General features: G+C 42.2%; 1 protein-coding gene across 2 annotated transcripts in view; it reads left to right on the top strand.

Moving 5' to 3' along the window:
- Positions 1-23,328, top strand: part of CASS4 (Cas scaffold protein family member 4) — a 28,370-nt gene extending 5,042 nt beyond the window's left edge. Inside the window, exons 2-7 of one of the 2 annotated variants that reach the window (XM_026056670.1) lie at positions 11,935-12,363; positions 15,151-15,255; positions 16,364-16,513; positions 18,882-20,213; positions 20,998-21,057; positions 21,718-23,328. In XM_026056670.1, the coding sequence (XP_025912455.1) occupies positions 11,935-12,363; positions 15,151-15,255; positions 16,364-16,513; positions 18,882-20,213; positions 20,998-21,057; positions 21,718-22,131 (2,490 nt within the window). In that variant the 3' untranslated portion in view covers positions 22,132-23,328. The remainder of the gene's footprint in view (positions 1-11,934; positions 12,364-15,150; positions 15,256-16,363; positions 16,514-18,881; positions 20,214-20,997; positions 21,058-21,717) is intronic. The other variant, XM_026056680.1, reaches the window with a different exon arrangement.
- The last annotated feature ends 230 nt before the right edge of the window (positions 23,329-23,558 follow it).

Genomic DNA, 23,558 nt, shown 5'->3' on the forward strand with positions numbered 1-23,558 from the left:
CCACGATCCCTCGGGGCGTCCCCATCCCGGCGAGGGTCCCCCGCGGGCTGCGGTCCCTCTGGGGCAGCGCACCCCTTGGGCATGGAGCATCTCCCGGCACGAGCGTGTCTCCAACCACGCGTGTCCCCAACCACCTCTCCTCTGCACGTCTCCTTCAGCGTCTCCCCGCTGTCTCCTTGCACGTCTCCTCGCGTGCTTCCTCCCCCTGGGGCTGCCGCTCCTTCGTCAGCGCGTTGGAGCGGAGCTGCCCCGTGCTGCCCGGCCTGGCTGACGTGGGGTGCGCGGTGGGGTGTGACGTGGGTCTCGGGGCCGGCTGCACCCAGCCGCGGCACCTCGCGGCCCCCGACTGCCGAGCCCTGCCGCGTGCGCCCGGCCCTGCGCCCGTGCGGGTGCTGCTTGGGCGCTCATGCTTACATTAACTGGGTGCTCAGCATGAGCTAATGGGGCGCTCACGCGTGCGTGCCGTAAGCCCTGYGATTTATACCCAATACGAGCTCCAAAGACTTTGAGGGCTGTGCTCCTGGACTAGGTGCCTAAACTCTGCCTAAATTTAGGGTGGGGGCAGTAGGGGTTTGGACCTTTGTCTTTAGAATTTGGGCTGCTACCTGCTCAYCTTCATCTCCCGGGTGTGCTGAAGGCCAGATGCTCTCCAGCCTCCGCGGTGCAACGTCTCTGAGCTATGGCCATGGTGCCCTGACGGGCTGGCGGCAGGGTTGGGTGGTCCACGGCTGCGAGGACGGGTGCCGCAGCCCCGGGCGCCAGGCCAAGCGAGGCGGCGGGGGGCGTCCGCTTCGCCGCACTGCAGTGCCTAGCTGCCCTCAGTTCAGGAGATCTTCCAAAAGCAGTTTCRTGGCCTCTAGTTGCAGCCTCGCTCCTTGTATTTCTAGAACGTTGCAAATGCTGGTGGTACCTTACAGATTTCAGGGTAGTAAATTACCGGTTGTTCTTTACCCATTGCACGATGTGGAGTGTTCACACTAGTAAAAGCACTGGTTGTAATCATAAGACAAAGAAAACAAACAAAACCAGAAGGCATTCGAGTGGACTGCTTCGTGCTAGGTAGTTTTCTGCATTTGGACAGTTGTATTAGCTGTTTGTCTGTTCCTAGTCCCCGTCCAGTTGTGCAGATTTTGTTGAGAAAGCAYTTTCAATTCAACATTTTCTATTCAAGGTATGCTTCTTTTCTGCTTGCTTGTTTGTGGGTTTGGGAGTGAGTGCCTAATTTTGTCTTGAAGCTACTACAGAAAGAGGAAGGAAAACACTGTGGCTAGAAAAAAGGCAGGATGTATAAGGGCAAAGCCAGTAACAGCGTGCAAAACCAAAGATATTCAAAAGTAAAGAAGCAGTATAAGCTGCTCACTTGTGTAAGCATAACCTTGGCAGAGCTGTTGTTGAGCAGATAGCAACAACAATAACTATGGTATTAAACAATATTATTGTTAGATAGCATTAAACAATTTTTAAAAACTAAATAATTCAAAAACAAAACCCGTAACCTGCAGCTAATGTTTAGCTTTCCTCTCAAGTTCTGTGCCTTCAAATAAGGGGATTATTTTGCAGTGATTTACACAACTACAAAGGAGACGTGCTATCTTCTAGAGAACTGAACATGAAAATTTCAAAGCGTAAGACCAAACYGCTTTTAGGTATGAAAAATGAGGAGCAAAATAATGATGCTGCAAAGGCTGCGAATATGCCTCAAAATCCAAGAAAATCATATTCTTGGCCCCGTATTTTCTATGCTCAGATGTAGCTGCAAAACGCAGACGGCATCCCCCGTGGGTCTTGGCACCGGGGACATCTGTGTGACCCTGTGCCAGGCCCTCGTTTGCATCGGCAGCTGCAGGCCAATTGCACCGCGGAGATGATTTTATTATGCAATTAGCTCCATTCGGTCCCAATAGCTGCTCTCCTCCGGGGCTGCCTGCAAATGCGGTGTAGGTGGAAGGAGGCTGGACATTTGCTCTGCAGGCGTCCAGACCCTCGAGCATTTCTGCCTGATCTGAAGAACGGGGCTGGGGGAGACGGGGCTGGGAGCGATCGCGTTCGCCTCGTTTTAGGGGATGGAGTAACAGGGAAGTAGAAGGCAGCAAGATGAAGGTCAATGTAAGTACGAGATAATTTTATTTCTCTTGCAATTAACTGCATTGTTTATCTCCTTTCTAATGAAAGTTTATATAGTGTAAATATCTGTATCTGTTGGGATCGCTTTTCAAAGGGTGCTGAGGATCCTCTTTACGAGTTACTAACAGAACACATGGTCTTAATTTTTAAAATACAATCCATACTTAGCTGAAAAAATGCTTTATCAAGAAGAACAATAGTCTGGCCAAGAAGGGTGAGGTTTTATACCATTAATATTAGGCAATGATATGCTTTACTACAAAAATACACTGAATGCTACTGACTGGCCCTTAGATACCTCTTGCCTTTTTCATTTTCCTGGGACTAACGAGCATAAATGATTAAAACTTGTCTTGAGTTTATACATTATCCTAAAGAGGAGCCACAYATGTATTTTCACCATCGATTACTAGGAAATAGCTAATGCAAATGTGTTAAGAACTGGAGTCACTCTTTGATACAGAAATGTCGAGTAATTTGAAAATGAGTTACGTGAGGCTGGGRAAGCTTTTGCACTCTAGGATAATGATTGCCCCCGTCCTGTAGTGAGTGCTCTTCTGCAAAGAGAACTGAAGCTCAAAAGAGGAAAGCACCGGTGAGAGTGTTCATTTTTAGAAAATACTGTGCTGTTCTGGGAAGAGAGGGGTACCTTTACGTGGTGGACCATATCCATTTTATAATTATTTGTTAATACTTGGCTTCCAGGCTTCCAGGAGAGCGCACACGCAGATGCCTAGCATCCGTTTGCTTTGTGGTAGGTAGAAGATAGCCTTTCTCTGGCTATGAAAGCGAGCGAGTCTTTCAGGTGAGCTCACGGCTGATCTCCGGCAGCTGCCCCGCGGGGCAGGAAGCTCTGCGGTTCCCCTGGGCGGTGTGTTAATGACAGCGGAGCGGYTGTGTGCATTAGCGATTAGGGCAGGTGAAAAAACGCCGACTTCTTTTCCCAGAAAAAAAGCTGAAATTTCAGATAAATGAAGCCTTGCCCTAACAGGCTGTCTTGAAAAAATAACGTCTGGGGGCAGGTAATGGAAATGAGGGAGACGGGGGAAGCTGGTGCGTTTGGGAGTTGCAGTGCTGCCCCTGATTCATTATGAATCAGAGGGAGCAGCCTCTCTCGACCATCTGCTCCTTCAGTTATGGGTCAGTTATTATTCAGTTATTTAGTTGTTTCTACGACGTTCGTGAAGTCCGTAGCATCTCTCCTGCAAGTAGCACGAGATCAAGGGACAGCGTCCTGTCACACCTACACACCAAGGTGGAAGAGTATACAGCAGTCACTGCAAATAAAAAATTTGTAATTAGGGACATGGCCACACGCTATTTATTCTTGGAACGGTGATTTCAGCAGTCATGAGCRGAGCCCATTTTCTTGTCTGCTGGAGAAGTACAGGAGATAGAATTAGAGCATGACTGGCTGGTTCTGTTCTCTGCTAAATTTCTCTGTAATTGGTACTTTTTGGATGGAGGGGGAACCTAGAAAATGGTTTGCTTCAAAACAAAACCTATTATATGAGCCACGGCGAGATGGTCAGCTTACCTATTTTGCTCCCACGACCTATTCTAGGAATTTCTTGCCAATTCCCTGGGCAGGCAGAGGAAGACGAGCAAGGACCCAGTTCTAAAGAGTTAAGCATCTAATACTTAGAAGCCAGAAAGAGAAAATTAATGCTCATCAGAACTTTCTTCCTATATTTTTAAATCCATGTTTGGATATAAATTTTGTGTTAACATACAATGAAGATACTAAAAAGGTTCAGAAAAGTAAATTAATTTGAAGCACGTGGGTAAAGAACCATAGCATGGCAGGAGGAGCCCAAACCCAGAAATACATATATATGTATTTTTTACACATCAAGAAATGGCAGTTTGTTTTTCCTGGAACTCAGGCACGAGACAGCACATGTGTAAATACGAGGAATGGGAACAAAAACTGCGTGGCACTGAAAACGGTGGGATTTTTCTGCTGGTTTTAGTACAGCTAGAATTTGATTAACTCCATTTACGGAGAAAATGGAACTGAGSAAAATTAACAAAACTGATTTATAATCCCCATCACTGCATCTAGCTAAATGTGATTCCACACAGTTCTCCTCTAAGTGGTTCTACCTGAAGCTTGAAACTAGCCGTTCTTTATTTTATCAAAGACTGATTTGACCTTTCAGAACTTAAAACCTGATGATTAGAACCTGGTTCCATCCTCCAAAAATTAGTTAAGCCTTTGAATAGGAAATAAAAGCAAGTCCTGACATTCAATCCTGGTTTAAACTCAGGTCTTTAAAATGTCCATAGAAAAAGATATGGAACTTTTGTCTAACCAGAAGAAAATACACCAGCAAAACAATAAATACAGTGTAAGGAGCTTCTGCAAGTCACAGAAAATGTAGCACAGCAAGTGGGACATACAACAGCGCCCAGCTAGAAGGAGGTCACACACATGCGGAGAAAGATCAGAGCATTTAAGGTAAATWCTTTCTTCTGCATGTGTTGAAAGATGTTAGCTCTATCTACAAATAATTGAATTGGGCAAAAGTTAAATTGACTGAATTTGTGCTTCTATTTAAAAGGGACTTCTTTGGGAAACTTGTTCCCAGCTAACAGGGCAATGGAGAATGTTTATTTCTTCAGCTTTGTTCAGAGGTGAAGAGATTAACTGGAAACAGTTATGTAAACATGTCAAAGGGTATCACTGATGCATCAGCCTGACTGGTTTGCAAACACAGCCCACTGCCCTGAATTGTAGCTTTTCCTTCTCCTCAAATATTTTAAGTCTCATTTTCCTGCAATAAAAGTGCTTCATCCACAAAAGAAACTCCCATGATTAAAACTCTCTCTTCTTTAGATTATTTCAATAGGTTTTTAAAGAAGCAAAAATAAGGCAATAGAAGACAAAATATTTGCTTTTTTAGTTTGGAAATGAAGATGCTGTGAAGTATTAGCACAGCTACAGATCAGATGAAATAGTACATAACAGCAATCCGGAGCTTCCAAATACAAATTGCAGGAGTACAGAAATTATTTTGGCAGACTTGCAGGGAAGCTACTCAAATTAGCATTACATGGATAAATTTTCTAGCGACATTTGCATATATTTTAGACGAGATTTTATTTTCTGTGAATCGTATTATAGGCTCAGGATAAGGATCAGGATAGGAAAGGGATCAGAAGTTCCTAGTAATATTAAACACTGTATGAAGTTGTAAGGTATTTTTTGTTTCGCATCAGCATAAATATGTATATAGAGCACAGATGTCAGTCTATGTGAGTATTCTCATTTTGAGATTATAGAACCGTATTTTATAGAATTGTACAAAAAGGTACAATTATCAGCCTTATTGACTCTTAATTAAAATTTTTCATCTCTTCGTTAATACACATGAGTTAGCAGCTTTCGTCCTGAAGATCCCCAAGTGCTGCCTATGTTTTGTAGTGGATGTGTTGCTGGATGAGGACATACAAACAATAAGGATGTCATAAAGCAGATTTGTAGGGAGAGTTATTATCTTGCATTAGATCATTGCATTAGTCCAAAAAAAGGAGACCCACTTCCAGGTCCACACGGACTTTTCTTCAGGCCTGAGCTAACTGAACCCATGTTAGCAGAGGTCTTACATTGTAAAGCTATCGAATATGGTCGGCTCAACACACGCAAACTCATTTGCGTTGCTGAAACGAGGTCGTGGACCCTGGCGTGGGAGAGAAGAAGGTCTCGAAAGGAGGCCGCAGAGGCCGCAGGCTCTGCCTTCTGGCTCTGAGCTCTGTCGTCGTCTTGTCAAAGTCTGCTGTGTGAGAGAGAAGAGCAACGTGCTGCCTGCCGCGGTGCTTTCTCATGCGGCGGTGAACTGGCTCGAAGATGTTCTTCGTCTTAAAAAAGTTTTTCAGGGCCGCCAAAGGGCTGACAGGGAAGAAGCAACAAACGTCAAAGCAGAAAAACACTTTCATCTCTTCTATGTTGCTTTAGTACTGATGTTGCTTATTGTAAGGACGCATTAAAGAGATCACATAAAATAGCAAAGAACTATACACAGCTGGCCTAGATGGCGTTTTGTGGATGATAGTGTTAGACAGCCAGTTTCCGCTTCTCTGGTAATAAAGAAAAAATGCAGATCCCATTGGCTGCAAAGCACAGCTTCCTCCTATCCAAGCATCCCATAAGGTCTCTGCAATCCTGGGAATGCCGGACTTGTTTATACTTAATGGCAGGTCAGAGATGCTTCTGCTTACATGATAGAAGGGGCTGCCACAGTGATTCTTTACATATGTCCTAGACAGCTGAAAGTGTAGATAGGGCCTGATTTCTGACTAATAGCCTCAACTTAGACAAGCCAGATCCTGTACTACAAACAACCTCGCTCCACATGACCGTAGATGCAATTGGTAGACCTTAGCTGTCTATCTGTTTAGTCAGATCCAGCACTCACCTGTCATAAACATCCTGTAACTTTTATCCACAAATCTGCTCCCAATGTTACCGTGGTCGCAAAATCCAGTGGCTGGGATGAGTTCTTCTAAAAATGTCTCCGAAAATAGGAGCTCTTTGGAAAGCAGATTGGAACAGTTTGGGCATTCAGTGGCTCCTCAGTGATTCACTATATTTCTTAACGTGAGTGATGGATGGAGAAGGCAGGCTGCTGCCTGCGGAGCTGGAGCGGGCTGGGTGCTGGCGGAGAGGCAGGGCACGGCCAGGGGAACGACGGCGCTTTACGCAGCCTCCCCGCACTTCGGTTTATTCAGTATGACCATACTCCCTTCCTGAGAGCATTGCTAAGCGTTTGACTTCAGCGAAACGTAGTCGTCACCAGTCTAGCTTTAACAACCGATGCAGCTCTGCTGCTGTAGCAGGACTGCCTAGCACCGGGACGGGGTCGCTACCACCTCAAACCCCACCAGAAGAGCAGCTAACCTGTAACGAGCCCTTTGCTGCCAAAGCTACACGGCTTCCCAGGACCTGAGCGAGCTAGGTCACTACCTGCTTGCGTGGAGCTCCTGTCAAATAGTTAAACACAGCAGCACTGCCTGCGGTTAGGCACTGCTGTCAGCTTGTGACAGCGTGTGTTTTACCAGCCCTAGCTGATCTTCGAGGTGTGCTGTAGCATCCTGTGCTAATACGGACCGATTCCACAGCTGCGACTCCTAAAAACTGCCGGAGCCTACGCTAACGGTTTCCAAGCTGCCTGCAGCTCTCTGATGATAACAGTGCATGAAAGAAATGCTTCACAAGTCTCTTTGCGCCAGCACCTACCACTGTCGGGGCCGGAGGGGCCAGGTGAGAAAGTAACCACAACACTCGGAAAGGAAATAAGAGAAAAAAGGGGGCTTACTAGTCCTCTAAATAGAGGAGCAAAGGAGGATAAAGAACAAAACACAAAGGCAGAGTTACTCAGCCTCTTATTTCCTATGCCTTGTGAAAATGTTCCTCCTTCTGTGATTTTGGGGGGATCAGAATTCAGCAGAAGGTAAGTTACTTGAGTTACATGGCGTTGCTCATATCGGTTTTACAACATATTGATGCAACTTTCTGCCAGGCTGTGGGCACTGAAAATATATATAGAAGCGTCTGTTCAAGGGAAGAGGTTGGGGTTTAGCTCTTTTCTTTGGTGGTGGTGGTGGGGGGGGGGTTCTTTCGTTCGGTTTTTTTTTCATCCTCATATCTCGCTGCAACATGTTTCAGAACAGATGACTGACATGGGTGTTGTGAGGCTAAAAGGAACGAGAATAAATGAAGCAATGAATAAACTCTGAGGCCTGTGTAAATAGTCTTACAGCATATCCTAGAACTGCCATACACAGCTTTGTATTTGTGCCAGTTTGCCCTATAGTAAAACAATCCATTTTAAGAGGTATCTTTTAAAAGAGCTTTGCCTGGCACCTTCCTGTAGTTTGGTGGCTACAAATTACTAATATTTTCTGTGTTACAGGTGTCCCTACCTTCTTATAAAACTCCTTCAGAGACTAGTTCCAAGGCAAATGGATAAGAAATTTTCATCAAAATACTTCCCTAAGTATCTCCGCCCTTTTTAAAATGCCCTGAAAAATGTCACCAAGGGGCTGTAAGGGAAAGGCAGGCTGCAGGGCCTGAAATTCAAGATTTCTCAGCCAGTAAGATCAGTAATGCCTTTCTCTCAGTGTTGTCTGGAATCATATTTCTAGCAATGGCTGGCACATTGCTCCAGTGATGGAGCTGGTACTCCGGAAGGAAAATCGTGAAACATGCCATGATGTTGGTGTGCACTTAGGCAATGCTGAACTTGAGGAAGGATGGAAAAGACTTGCTTTCAAACTCTATAGTACTGACCATGTGTCCTGAAACATGAAATTTAATTTAGCATTGCCTTAGATGGAAGAGCCTTTGCACTTCTCTTTTTCCTGCTTGATAGCTCAGCTAAGACCTGACAGTCTTCCAGTTCATTCGCACTCTGCAGTCTGGAGTTTGGGGCCTGTCTCCATCACTTCTCCGTATAAGGCTGAAAATTTTAAGGTTCCAGCCTTACAGATGGGAGCCGATCTATGAGAACAGATTTGTTGTTCCAGCAAGGTCAGATTTTCGAAAGTGCCCAACGATTTTGAACACCTCCTGTTTAGCTCGCAATTGAGATGATTTCAAAGGTTCCTGGGCATTCATGTCGCCTCCTGATGTGAGCCCAAATGCCCTAATTTGAGCTCCACAAATTAGAGACCACCTTTAAAAATCTGAACCACTGTGATATGCTTTGAATTGGTATCTCACTGTGGGCTACTTGCCCTTGGATGTTTGCACAGCTTTTACTAACAAAACTAAAGGGATATGTGCTGTGCTTCATGCTAAGAAGAGACCCCTGTACTGAAAAAGCTTGTGACTTTCAGGTTGTAAGCTTAAAATTTAACTTTTTGTTCACTGTGGGCACCCCTGAATATATTCATCTGACATTACCAAATGAAATATTGGTCAGCTGAGTTTTGACAACATCTTTGTGGAATATCTTTGCTGTTGAATAGGATTCTCTGTTGCTTACGCTGACCTGGCTGTTCTCTCACTTTATTTGTTTTGCAATGGAAGCAGATTTAATTTGTCTAGAAAAACAGATGAGAGAATAGCTGAAATATTTTCTCCTCCTAATACTTGCTGCAGTCACGTTTGAATGTTGCTGAAGTGTTGCTGATGGGAAGAGGACCTCCTCACTTTGTATAACTTAGGCTGTAGTGTAGAGGTACCATTTGCAGAAATTCTCACTGATGTATACAGGCCAAAATTTGTCTTAGCAAAAGTCGGCATATTTACTCTAAAACAATTGAGATTTGAAATTAGACTTGTGTAGTTTTATATGTTGATTAACTAAAAAATTTGGCCCTATGATGTGTTCAGTTTGCTATTTCCACAAGAAAGAATTAGCTGGGAAAATGATGACAACTAGATGTCTTTTAAAACTATACTGTGAAACAAATTTTCCTCTTATTTGTACTGTATTGGTGCAATTAGGAAAGATAGTCTTGTTGTCTAAGGCACTAGACAGGGCCTCAGTTCCTCCGTGTTTGGACTTCCTGGCTCTGCCACTGGTTTCCTGTGTGAGCGTGGATAAGGCTCTTAATATTTCAGTTGCCTGTTTGCAAAAGGGGGAGAGTTCTCCTCCCTCCGCCTGCCCATCCTCTTCAGATCTTAACAAGAGGGACCATCCTTTAATGTGCTTTTTACAGTGCTCAATAAAAAGGTCTCAAATTGTAAGCCAAATCTAGAAGTGTCACTGATTAATAATAGGAAAAGTTGTCTCTCTCTCTTTTTTATTTTAATTACAGTTAATTAATTTAATTACAATTGCAACAATGTGTGAAGCCCAAATGCACCCCGGGCTGCACTCTGTGGTGAGATTCCTGAAGGCCTGACTGAAACACAGGTGGTTCAGAGCATTTGCCATTGTCCAAAGAGAGAGTGGGCTACCATGTCCAAGGCAAGAAGACTGTTTTAACCACACTACGACATAAGGAAAATGGAACTGTTGTTGTCCGTCTCGGACAGCTGCTGATGGACAAACCCATGTATCATAAAAAGGCCATTGTTCGTGGTCATCCTTACGAAGAAATGTACGCTACTAACAACAGGCCACTTTCATCAGCTGAGCTGACAAATTGATTTTCTTCTGCTGTTACTTCAAACCAGCTGTTGCTTTACAGCAAATGCTCTGGACAAAAATACAAGGCGTCATGTTTCCTATTTGGACACTATCTCTTTGGACATTACTTGCTCTTTCTGATAAGAAATTAATGCTAGAAGACATCCAGTGGGGAGCAGTCAGCCTCATTTTAAAGCTGAAGGCAAATGCAATGTTGTTGTACTGAAAAACACTATGTCTGCAGTTCTTTCTACAAAACTACCTTCTGCTACTACTTTTCATTAACTGTCATCTTGTAATGATTAAGCAAATACCAAGATCCTAAATATGCTAAAAATAAAACATGGTTATCCACACACTTATAATTGCCACAAATTTATAGGCTTCAACTGAGGCAGATAGGGCTGCTCTGAGGTCAAGGAGCTCTTTAGATCCCTGGGAAATATGAAAATTTGTTATCTCACAGATTTTCTGTGATCTTAGGAAAGTCACATACTCTTCTTCCTTAGTTTCCTGTCTAAAAGAATGACAATAAGAAGCGCTGCATGAGGATGCTGAAAGATGTATTAAAGATTGAAGTATCTGGATACTGGTGGTGTCTGTATTGTGGAGAGAAACACAGATGCTGCTTCAGGTGTGCTTGCTTGAAGATGAGCCAGTGAATGCACTGCCATGCCATGAAGATTACCAAGCTAATTGGTTTGGCATTACAGTACACAAGCATATTTAGATTTGTCCCCAAGCTGATGTGTCAGGTAAGAGAATCCCATTAGTGCAGGATTCTCTGCGTTAAGTAGTATCCAGCTTTCTCATCCGGGGCTGCATGGGCACAGCTAGCTGAAGTCTGTGTCTTCACAAGTCCTGTGGCAACTCAAAGATGCCTTGTGTGGACACCATCGATCACGGGCACTTTGCCTGTGTCATTTGCAGAATGTGATGCCACAGCAAGGATGTTAGGGAAGTAAATACCACTTTGTTGTGTGAGCTCTATTAGTCTCCCAGTGCTAGGAATAATAGAAATGCTTCTGTAGGTAATTCAAAACATATTCTCCTTATAATGGCTTCTAGTGCTTCAGGGTTAGAAGATGCAGCATTCAACACACCAAATGCTGCTCTTTGCTAGTATTTATGCCACTGGAATTACCACTGGACACTTATTAAAATCTTTAGGGTTGGCGTTACTGAGAGGTCTGTCTTCGTAAGGTTTTGAGAAAAGAAAAAAGGTTAAAGGAAAATAAGAAATGTTTTTTTCAGGTAAGAAACAATTAGCCTTGTTTATGTGCAGCTGAAGTCCTCAGACAAATTAGTTAGCAGTCAGGGAGGTGTGAGTTTTATTTTTGGTTTGGTGATACATTTCCTGTGTGACTTCTGACAAAGAATTTTTAGAATACCATTGAAGAAAGTACCTATTTTTCATATAGGGATTTTCATAAGGTCAAAGTAATGAATGTTAGCAGTGTTCTTCAAGAATCTCAGCAGGAAAGATGATGAAGAAATATATAACAGTATTATATTATTTATTTCTGTACTGCACTGAACATAGCGCATGCGTGCTGAAAATGCTTAACACTATGAAACCAATGCTCTGAGAGATGTTCTTCAGCATAGAAACTGGCGGGTTAGAATTAGACTGAAATTAAGGTGGAGATAATTGCTAAACTGGCAACTAGTGTAACATTTCTTTTGGTATAAACAATGCAAAGCCCACATTTTGTTTTTTTCTCTCCAGAATACTCTGGCGAAAGCACTATATGACAACAAAGCAGAGTGCTCAGATGAGCTGGCCTTCCGCAAAGGAGACATCCTGACAGTTCTTGACCAAAATGTCATTGGCAGTGAGGGCTGGTGGAAATGTTCCCTCCATGGGAGACAGGGCCTGGCTCCTGCCAATCGCCTCCAGCTCCTTGCTGGCTCTCAGGCAGACTTGCCACCTCTTTCCACCCAGAGTGACACCGCCGAACTGCCAGCTGGCCAGCAAAACATTTACCAGGTTCCCTCCATTCCCAAGTCTACCACATCCTCATCTACATATGAAAAGATGGAAGGGTGGGTTAAATTACCAGCTAGGACCTCTACTCTACCTGCCCAAGGAATATATCAGGTACCATCCTTGGCTGCACAGCTACTCAGTGAAAGGACCCAAAGCTCAACAAATCAGGTAAGAATATGAGCAGATAATAAAGTAAAAAATGTTATAATTAAAACAATTATTGGKAGATGGAAAATAATAAAGGCTATAGGTCTGAACATTTCAGCTGAATTTGCAGCAAAGTTATTCAAATAAATGATGTTTAGGAAACTCCTATAAATTCTATTACAGTATATAGTGTTATGCAAGAAGTGCTGTTCTGGGCAAAATATGATATTCTCCATTATTCTGTAGTCCCTCACTTTTTTTGACAGTTTAGGGCAGCTGTAGAATAGGACAGTAAGTAAAGAATACACCATTTGTTTGGGGGGATCTAGAAATGATTTATAAGCCCATTCCCAAAATTAAATTAGCAAGATACAGAACTTTCTCCTCTGATGGTCTACAACATGCATCTATACAGAGTCCTCTGGGCATATGTGGGGTCTTTGCAAACATCTGTGCAAGAAGATGGTTTGTGATAAATAAGCCACTCTTTGCTGAGATGGCTGTCTTTGGTCTAGTTTCTCCTGTTTCCAGGTCTTCAGCAAGCTCAGAGTGCTGCTGCTGTCTATCTCTTCTCCTGCTATTCAAGGTTGTCATTAGACTTGCATAAAAAAGACAGCTACCTGCTTTAGACATGCTGGAGGAGACAGGGATCCATTGCTCAATAGCAATAGCAAGTGCAAGCTGCTCTGTCAGTCTGTGTTTGCGTGGGGTGAGAGCAGTCACCAGCACTCACCAGTAGTCACCAGTCCCTGCAGCTGCAGGGGAGGTTGCAAGCCCCGTTCTCTGGGGTTTCATTACAGCTTCCTGGCCTGACCCTTTTTTCTCCCTGTTCCCTGTGTTTGGCATTCAAATGAAATATGTAAGTGGAAAACATAATTTGATTAAACGGAGCATCAAGTATCTTAACATTAAAAATTGTGCTTTCTTCAGCAAAAAAATCATGAGGAATCTTTTATAATGAAAGAATAATATGGCAGGTAGAGGACTTGTCCCATGTTCAGTCCCATGAGCTCTTCAGCCCTTGGTAGCTCTTTTAAACTAACTATTCCCTATATGAAAATCACGCTATAAACACTGGTTGACAGTAGGGCAAAGAAAAGAAATTCAGCCCTGAACTATAGCCTTTGGGGCTGATTTAATGATCACTGCATTTAGGGAACTCATTTAGGCAGCTTTCCTTCCACAGTGCCAAAAGGCAAGTTACAGCAGCTGAGGTGCGGGTTCCATGTTGAAGTGGCAAATGGGTGCTAGAAAACAGAGAAACTCAGTGCATCTGTGGTGACTGAAATCCACATTTTCAGCATTTCAGTTGCACATCCAAACTCCATGTGCAGTAACTGTAACTGCAAGCTCAAATTGGGTAACATCTGCAAAAAAGCCTTTTGCACTTGGTGTGACCCGATTTCTCTTCATTCCTAACCCTAAAAAAGGCATTTACAAATAGAGTGTGATATTGATACACATTTTCCATGTTGTGTTAGCAAATCAGGCCCTGAAATTGTCATCTATTTAYTTTTTATTTGAATGAGTGGCACAAGCTAAGAGTTAGCTGGCTTTTTGTGTCTGTCATTTCATGAGCTTGTACTGATGCCCTCTGATACCCAAGCCTTGTTTGCTTTAATAAAGAGCAAAACCATAATGTCCTAGCCTGCTTTTACTATTTAGAAGTTCAGATTTGCCTGAGCTGCCCCTTGCACAACGTCACAGCTGTTACTACAACAACTGTACTAGCGTGGTCCCAGCCACACACAGATGCAGGTGAAGGCATAAGAGGCGAACAGCCTATGCGAGTGCAGGACACAAGCCGAGGCGCTCTGGATCGCCCCGTGTAGATCCTATGGGACAACTGGCAAAGCTCCTGACATACTCAGCTGTTCTCTGAGCAGCTGCGTAAAGCCCCTGTAAGTCTTTGAGGGAGCTGATTGAAAGYAATAGAATAAAGCAAAATCCCCCAGAGCCTGTGTGCTTTCAGCCTACATAAAAGCATTGTCACTTCTTTATTTGTTGCCTAATACAAGTGCAGTTTCTTGCCCTACTGTGACTGAAAGTACTTTAAAATAATTTATTCTCCTCAGACATGATATTTAGTGAGTYTCCTTTTTGTTACATACTGAATAAGACTTGCCCATCTGAAAACAGGCTTGGGCTAAGGATATCTTTTATCCTGTCTTCTCAGGAAATTCTCTTTTATGCCTCTGTTAGTGCAAACAAGAAAATTAATCTCTAACTGACCTAGATAATGGAATTTCTATATCAYGCTTCTCTGTTTATGGAGCTGGACAGGACATTGAAGTAACCAGGTTTATTCCTTCTGAGAGAGCAAATCTTACATTACTACAAAATAATCTCCGCCTGGACCTTCTTGCTGCTCCTGCCTCCACTAAATGTGGCTTGACCTAATGGCTCTGTGAGACTGCAGAAGTAGAAATTCCCCCGATTTCTTTTTTTGGTGGTTCTGCTTTTGGGCAGTCAAAAGACTTAGATGATATCTAAAGCTGTATTTTCTCCCAATCTTTCCTCCCCCTTGGTTAATAAGGCAGATTGTCTTTAATTTGTATGTGTTGATTCCTATCAGAAATAAAGTAGAAATGCTGGCAAAGGAGAATTAGAATTACAATTACAATTACAAGAAAAAATACCAGGCTTGTTTTTAAAGTTAGTTCTTGTCTACTAGCATCAATGAACAACTGAAAGGTTTTTAATCACTTAGGAGTGTTTCCTCTATATATGGCCTATTTAACAAATTAAGTTTTAAAAGAGGTCCTGAGCTCACTGAAGCTTTCTCATGATTTCTTTTCCCCCCCTAAGCACCTGCTTACTCTTCCGAGAGTGTGCCGGGCTTCCATCCCAAATATCAGACGTGAGGTATATGATGTTCCATCAATGCAGCGCCGAGAGTCCTTATTCACGCAGGTGAGTCCCATCATGGTACCCTAGTGCAGCGGGAGCCACGTTCCACGTCCCTCACAGGAGACCTTGGAACACATTTCAAAGGAAATTCTACCATTTTCCTGTTTGTTTTGAATTCTTCTGTAAAATCTGTCAGAAACTCATGCTTTTTTAGGGAAGTTCAAAACCTAAAGCAGTTCTCTTTTGAATTTGTTAGATATTTAGAGAAACATGTCTTAAATCCGGTTATGTTTCTAATGAACACTTTTAGTTTTACCTTGACTCAGTCACGAGGCACTTTTTCCACAGATGAACTCCCAGAGTCAGACWGCGTGGCCAGCCTCTTGGTTTACCTGTCAGGAAATGAGATTTGTCTCTTTGTCTCCTTTGTTGACTGGGAAGATTAAAGTGTTTTCTAYAARCTGAAATGAAATGTTTACAGAAGAGGCATTAGYGCATGTACAAATGGRAACTAAAAGGTCACCCACACCACCCTCCCTCKGGGCAACAAAATGCAAGGGATTAGATCATGTAACCCTGATACATTCAGTGCAAGAGCAGCATGCCTTTCGGAGCTACCTCTTGAAGCAACCTGTCATATGATCTTTTTCTTGACACCGTGATTCCCGGGGGAGACTGAATGTCACCACACTTTCCCCACCTCCTCTCTGCAGTGTGTCAGGGTCACCAGGCTGGGAGAGGAGCCAGGCTCTCCTGCCCATGATGGAAAGATGGGCATGCAGCAGCGGAGCAAGTCCACAGAGCCTCCCTGGGCACCTTACGCTCCCTGACAGCACCTGGCAGCGTAAGATTCAGACCAGTTTAATTGACTTATTGTCAGGTTATCAACGGACGTCTTGTTCTGCCCACTTTATATGAATGGGGTGATCCCTGTTCAGACCGATAGCCAGGAGGGTTGGTGACAGCTTCCTTGCACCACCTAGCGCCCGTCTCCCTCTCATACAGCGGTGTGCCAAAGCACTTCAGCCGCTCGCCAGCAGACTGTGTCCTGACCCAAGCTGTAGGAACCAGGAGCTACGCAGCGTATGACCTGAAGGCCTTTGATACCACCAAAGTCTTCGGTGGGCTCTAAAAAGAACTGAAGCCAACCTGTGTGTTTTCCTTTGACTAGAGCGGTGCCACTCCACCCGCGAGAAGAAAGGGGTCTGCGCTCTTCGGATCCACTGAGTGTTTCCGGGAAGAGCCAAACCAGCTTTACGACATCCCGTCCAGCCCAGAAAAGGCAGGGACCATTATCCAGAAAGACTCTGCAGTGAGCAATGTAAGTAAGAATCATTGGACTTAAGAGAATAATATCTCTTTAGTACTGTGATGTTGGGCATGTGTTGAACCTCCCTTGAGGTGTATTTGTAGGTGAGGATGACAGTGATAGGACCAGCACATCTTCAGCACAGTACTTTGTATTTCATATTAAAGGAACAAATACTCTCCGGCTTTTGGTAGTCAGGGCACCTACCAGGACTAGGACTACCACTGGATTTGTATTTGCTTTTTAGGAAAAAAAAATCTTGCCTTATCATCTATTCACAGCAATGTGAAAAGCAAATTCCATGCCCTACATTCTTGAATGTTTGACTGTTTGTAATATTTAAGCAGACAGAAACAAACTGTCCACATTCTAATGGTGAGATATAACTCAAGTATACCATGATCTGCCACTGAGTCACTGCAAAGCTTTGGAMAAGACACTCAATTCCAGTTTACCTGCTTAAAATAGTAATATTATTATTATTATAACTATAGAGCAAAAAATGTGTACTCAACATATAGCTTGGCTGAAAACAGTTCTCCCATCTCATTAATCTTTTTCAAGATTTGAAATGTGAAATGTGTTGAAATGTCCATATCAGGATATAACAAAGCAAAGACTCACCTGGAAGATAGATGATTCAGGCTTAAATCCTTGCTTTGCTTGCTTCAATTTGCTGTCCTGCCTGCCACAGTGGTTTCCCAAACACTGAGCTATTAGCTTTCCTGAGATGAATGCTATCCTTCCCTATTAATATTTGTGAAAGTGCATTTGGATTTGTGAAGCATTGTCAGGGCAGCAAAGGCTCATAGACCCAGAAGTGCAATGTGAAACTGCACCATCTCAGYGTAAAGCCTGAGGGGAGGAAAAGGGTCTGTCTCTCCATCGCTTTGTGCAGGCAGTCTCCTGCTGCCTCATTTTGGAAGTGCAGCGTACCTGGCTCTGGGCAACGACTATGAGGGAGGAATCAGCCTTCCCAACTCTTTCCCACTGTGTGAGAAGCCTCATACTTGGAGAACGGGCTGGTCTGAAATTTCATGACAAAGCAAATGTCTGGATGGGAAATCTTGATCAGCTGAGTGTGAAATATCTCAGCTTTCCTGAAGAGTTTTAGGAACCAAGAGGATTTTTACAGGCTCCTTCGCGGGTGGGGGTCCTTGATCCCAGGGCTGACCATCGCTGCACAGGGAGTCTGGTGCCTCCTGTTTTTGTGGCTTTGAAGAGAACTGCCACAGGTTCACAGCTGCCCCATGACTGGAGAAGCCATTTGTGCATAGTACGTGGCTTCAGAGGCGCCAGTAGGATTGGCTCTGCCCCCAGCCTGGGACCTGGCATATTAGGCAATAGCTCATTGAAGCTGGCATTCTTGGCAGCTTCATGGCTGTTAACAATTTTACCGACCAGCTGCAATAGCCTGGGAGCAGATTTGCTTTCAGAGACATGGTCTATCATTCTTTCCAAAATCAAATTTTCTTAGAATTCTTTGTTCGTGGGAAATTCGGAAAATTCTGGCTGTGGTCTGAAACCGTCCCGTCTGCACTCCCCTTCTCAGTCACATTTTCTGCAAATTGTGAAGCTTGACTTTACCAATTCTCTTTAAAATTTTTGTTAGGYAGCAGTCTCTTCAATAGTTTCTTGTGGCTGCACACTCCTACGGTTCCTCGTGCTCCCTCCTGCTCATGCTTGTGAGGCATCCAGGTGTGATCTGTCCCAAAGTGCCTATTATTATTACTCTAGATTTTCTTACACAAGAAGTATTCTTGCATGCACATTTTCCAGCTTACAGATTTCAGCTGTGCACAAGCATTTATTATAAGGCACTAAATAAGATCTGTATCCAGCTTAGCAAACCTCTGTCAAGTAAAAATGTAAACTCATTGCAGCTATTTGAGAATGGTCCGTTGTGCCTTTTTGTGATTTATCTCTGTGAGTGTATGCAAGTGAATGTGGCGGCAGGGGGGGATACTGGAAAATCAAGTGTGTTCCTCTTATTGAGAGACTGATAAAATCTTACTTGCTTCATTCTGTAAAACTGAGGATTTAACATTATCTGGTAATAAACTGGCATTCCACTTTTTTGGGGGGTAGTCATTTCAGAGAATTATGACTGTTTCCCACCCCAAAGGAGCCAGATTTCACTGTTTGGGAACAATGCTGTATGATTTAATTACCTGTGCTCAAACTACTTTATTCTTCATATGTGCAGTTTGTACATTTTATAAAGAAAATAAAATAAGAATTATGGGCTATACTTTTCAGTGGTGCAATTGCATTGATATTACTGGAGTTGCATACATTTACACCCTCTGAAAACTCAGTCTTGTTTCTTATTTCTCTTGTTTAGAAACACTGCTTATAAATCCTGTGTGCTCTGTTGTAGTTATATGACGTTCCTCCCAAAAGAGAACCTGATGTTTCAGAAAATGGATCTCAGAAAAAGTGCTGGGGCCTTTACAATACCTTGCCAAATCCTCGAAAGTCAGAATGGATTTATGATATTCCAGTTTCACCAGAGAAAAAAGGATTAAAACAAAGCCCTCTTGGCCATTCCTTGGAGAACCAGGTGCTGTATGATATACCACCAGCCAGGTACAGGGCACTGGCAACAAATACTGAAGCCAAAGTTGTAAATCCACAGTTATATGATATTCCAGCAACACAAAACAAAGCAATGTTTCCAGATGTCCCTCTTTATGATGTTCCATCTTCTCGGGACATGTTACTTTTGAGACAAAATGGTAGCCATGATGTACCCCCAAGTCTCTTGGCTCCAAAGGTTGAGAATCAGATTTCTGAAGTGAATGTTTATGATATTCCAAAAGCTATGCCCACTGCTTCGCAGTGCAGGAAGGAGATGGAAAAAAACAACAGTTCTGGAGACCAAGMATACCATGTTCCTCCACAGCTCTCAAGAGATGTAAAATTAGAACAGGACAGAGCATCTCTTTCTAGTGTGGACAGCAGAACCAGCACTACCTCTACATCCTCAGACTCTTCTGCTGAGTCCTTTTCTGTGTCATCATCAGAAGAGCCTGGCAAAGAAATTAAACTGGACCTTGAGGTAGCCATAGAGACACTGACTAGATTGCAGCACAGTGTATCCAGCTCAGTTGCAAGTTTAATGATCTTTGTGAGCAGTAAATGGAGATTACAAGAACACCTAGAGAAAAATATTGAAGAAATCCATAGAGCAGTYGACCATATAAAAGTATCGCTGGGAGAATTCTTGGCCTTTGCTCAAGCCATAAAGGTGAATGCCTCTTACCTCACTGATAATAACCTTCAGATCAGAATTAAAAAACAGCTAGAAATTCTTGTGAACTCATTCCAAATCTTAACAGAAACAAGAGAAGCATTAAACAACTGCAACTGGTTGCTAGAGCTGTTGATTATCAAGAAACCTCAGAACAACCCAGATGATCTTGATCGCTTTGTTATGGTAGCTCGCACAATTCCAGATGATATTAAGAGATTTGTATCCATCATCATTGCCAATGGAAAGCTTCTCTTCAGAAAGAATGACAAGGAAGAAGAAATGAAGCAATCAAAAATGAACACAGAATATAAAATGGCAAAACAAATCACACTGCCCAGAAGAATAGAATTAGATTCACTTCAAAGAAATGCTCCTGATAAACCAAACCAAAGTCAAGTCTCTTCTGACAAACCAAAAGAAAATGCCATTGACGACTGTGATTATGTTCAGCTACAGGTTAGTATAACATGATTTTACTACCTATATTCTTCTTGACTGCTTGCAGATACTAAGCTATTATCATTGTTTTAACTTTGCATTAGTACAAACTTCTTTTTCCAGACTCAGTATGAATTCAGGATTGTATTGGAGTGCTAGGGGGCGCAGGTRCAATGATCAGTAATTATAGAGAGAACTGGAGTCACAGAATTTACCCAGGCAGCCAGGCAGCACTGAGAAAACATTTTAGCTTCCCCCTTTAAATTCATTTGATACATAGCTTTTAGCTGGGGTTTAAGTAATATATTTCCTCTCTTTAGACTATTAATTCTTTTCTTGCCAGTATATTTTCTGTGTTGACTCTGACACCATGATATAGGAAATGTTAACTTTCTAACTTGGGATGTATTAGAAAACCAGTTTTGCAGAAAAAAAATCATTTATAAACAAATTAAACTCTTACTGTGWATTATTAAATTTATTTGTTAGAAAGTTTCTGGAAGATTGTTAGAGGAATGGTTCTCCTTAGAAGTACCAAAACACCTGCTAAGAATCTAACTCTTTTAATTGATTTCACAAAGAAATGGTGGTTTCAGTCTTAGATCTTGCAGGATCAGACCCAAAAAATTACAGTTGCTTATAATAAAAGTATCATTGTAGTCCATGTAGGCTGCATATCACTTTAGCAAATAAAGGCTGCAAAGCAAGCAGACATTTTCCCTGAAATAAGGGAAAACCAAATCTATGTTGAAATATTTTATGTAAACCATTTCAACTTTGTTTTCATTTTGATTTATAACAGGCACAGAAAATTCRTTCAGCTACAGAGGTAGCAAAGAAGAATACAGATTCAAAAACAAAGGTATTCTTGCTTCTGAAAACTATTACTTATAAGGACTTCTTGTCCCTGATTTCTGTGCTTGGTAAAATTCAAAATAACTTGGGTTTGGACACGTATATTAATACATAGAGAGCTATTTGTTTTCTCTTTGATCATTCTCCCAGGACTAGTTCTTAGAACTACTGCTGAAAAACTGTGCAAAACATTTRTTTATTTTCTTTGTATGTAATGAACATAAGAATGTGAGTTAATATTTCAAAACATCTTATAATGCACTGGTTTAAGGATTGACTATCTGTTTTTCTACATTTTTGATCATTAATAACCTTCATGAAGTCAGTACCATTAAAAGTCAAGTCTACATGTTTTATATTATCTGCAAGTTGGAAGTCCAGACTGTATAAAGGATTGATGTTTAACTACAGCACTTTGTGTGCTATCCATTATTAAAATTGTGTTATCAGTGAAACCTGTTTGGGAAAAAGGTATTTGGGAGAAAATACTATTTTGAAATTGAGCACTTAAAGGAAAGAGAAACAATTGCAAAAGACCTCTGGGTAGTTTCCTAACTAACAAAACTCCATGGAAGTGAAGAAACGTGAAGAATACAGGGTAGAGCAAATAAAGAAACAATCAGTGTGCTGCCAAGCTGAGTTGTTTTTTTTTTAAACCTTTTTCTAGGTCTTACCATCTGCAAAAAGGAATATAATTCAAAGCAAGCAGGACTCTGCAAAGAAAATCACTCTTTCAGAACACTGTAGGCTGTGTTTTGGAGCACTTCACAAGGCAATTGGTGTCTTTACAAATAGTCTCAGCAATAACCAGCCACCTGAAATCTTCATATCACACAGCAAACTGATCATTATGGTGGGACAGAAGTTAGTGGATTCTCTCTGCCAAGAAACTCAAGAAAAAGATGCTCGTAATGACATTCTCCACAGCAGCAGCCGATTTTGTAGCCTCCTGAAGAATCTGGCTCTTGCCACCAAAAATGCTGTAATACAATATCCAAATGCAGACACAATGAGGGAACTTCAGAACCAAACTGATGAGCTGTCTAAATACACGCAGCAGTTCAGAGCAATGATGGAATGAAAGAAACTTCACTATTTTTAGAAATATTGGTGAAAACTTGAATTTCTCCATTGTTATGATTCCCTCTTCAGTCCTTTGGCATCTGGCAGTCAAAGAGGGCAAAAGCAGCTCCAGGAGGCCAATTTCCAGTCAGCGCTGAGAAGTCCTGTTGGGCTGCTCCCGCGGGTACTGATGCACTTGCAGCAGGTGAAGACCCTACAACAGCAGACTCTGTACCCCAGAAGAGGATTTGCAGAATTAAATCTGTACTTTCTTCTCCACCGTTCAGACCCTGCTTGGAAACCTATTCTTCTTAGTGTCCTGACAAGAATGTTTGCTGCGTATTAGAGCAAAATTATTTTAGTATCTGATTCTTTAAAATTTCCAAAAAACAACAGATGATAAATTTATTTTTCTATTTTTTTTTTCTATTTGGGTATGTAAAGTCTCTTTAAATTTTGTGGCATATTGATCCGTAAATTATGACATGTTGCTATGTGAAACTATCATCAACTGTTCTAGAGGACTGTACTCAAATTTTGTAATTACTTTTTTTTTTTAATCCACTTTGCAGTTGTYTAATGTATAAATGCAATGAGTGTATTACAGGACAAAATCTGGCAGGTACTAGGCAAAGCACAGACATTAATCAGAAATGCTCCAGCTGAGCACAGAACAAAAAGTGACTTGGAGGAATTCTGGCTCTCAGTAAATCCAGGGGGAAACCACCTCGGTGGTCTTCATTTACAGGCTGAAGCATTTCAACGTAGTGCTCCAACTGAAAAAAGAATATTAACTGCAGTCCCTAAAAATACAGAGACTTTGGAAAAGTTATTCCTACAAACCAGAAATAGGACATTATTTCTCCCTTGACACCTATAGCAACAGCGCTAGCAAGGGCAGGCAGACATTGCTCCTGCGGGGTTCCTAAGTGTGTATTTGGTGGGCTAATCTTCAGAGTTCATTAATTTTATCCTGTAATTTGCTGGATCTGAGCTACAACAATGATGAAGGCCCGGTAAACATTGGGATGGGTTGTATGTGTGTGTTATTTGTATTTTTCTCATTAATTTATTTAAAAGTTGTATCTGCAATTTTAAAGTCTGACCTTTCTTGGCAAAGTTGTACCTGGTTTTTATTTTTTTTTTCTAGTTAGTTTTGCTAGTATTTGCAGCTCCAGCTGATCTGTAATGCAAACGTGTACACATGCAGTTGTTGTCGGGCGGGGTGGGGGGGGGGAAGGAACCTGGATTAATTTTATCCTAGTATCAGTTTTCATTTTGCAGTCACCATGTTATATATATTTAAATACAGACACATGTAAATACTATTGCGGTTGAACAGTCCAATGCAGTAAGTGCGTTTTTCGCTGTCTTTGTAGGTTTTATATTAAATTCACTCCCGAGCGTTACTGACTTTTCTCACCCAAACTGCGGCGGTGTCAACCC

Source organism: Apteryx rowi, unplaced genomic scaffold (assembly GCF_003343035.1).
Source record: "Apteryx rowi isolate R43461 unplaced genomic scaffold, aptRow1 scaffold_0, whole genome shotgun sequence".
Classification (NCBI taxonomy): Eukaryota; Metazoa; Chordata; class Aves; order Apterygiformes; family Apterygidae; genus Apteryx; species Apteryx rowi.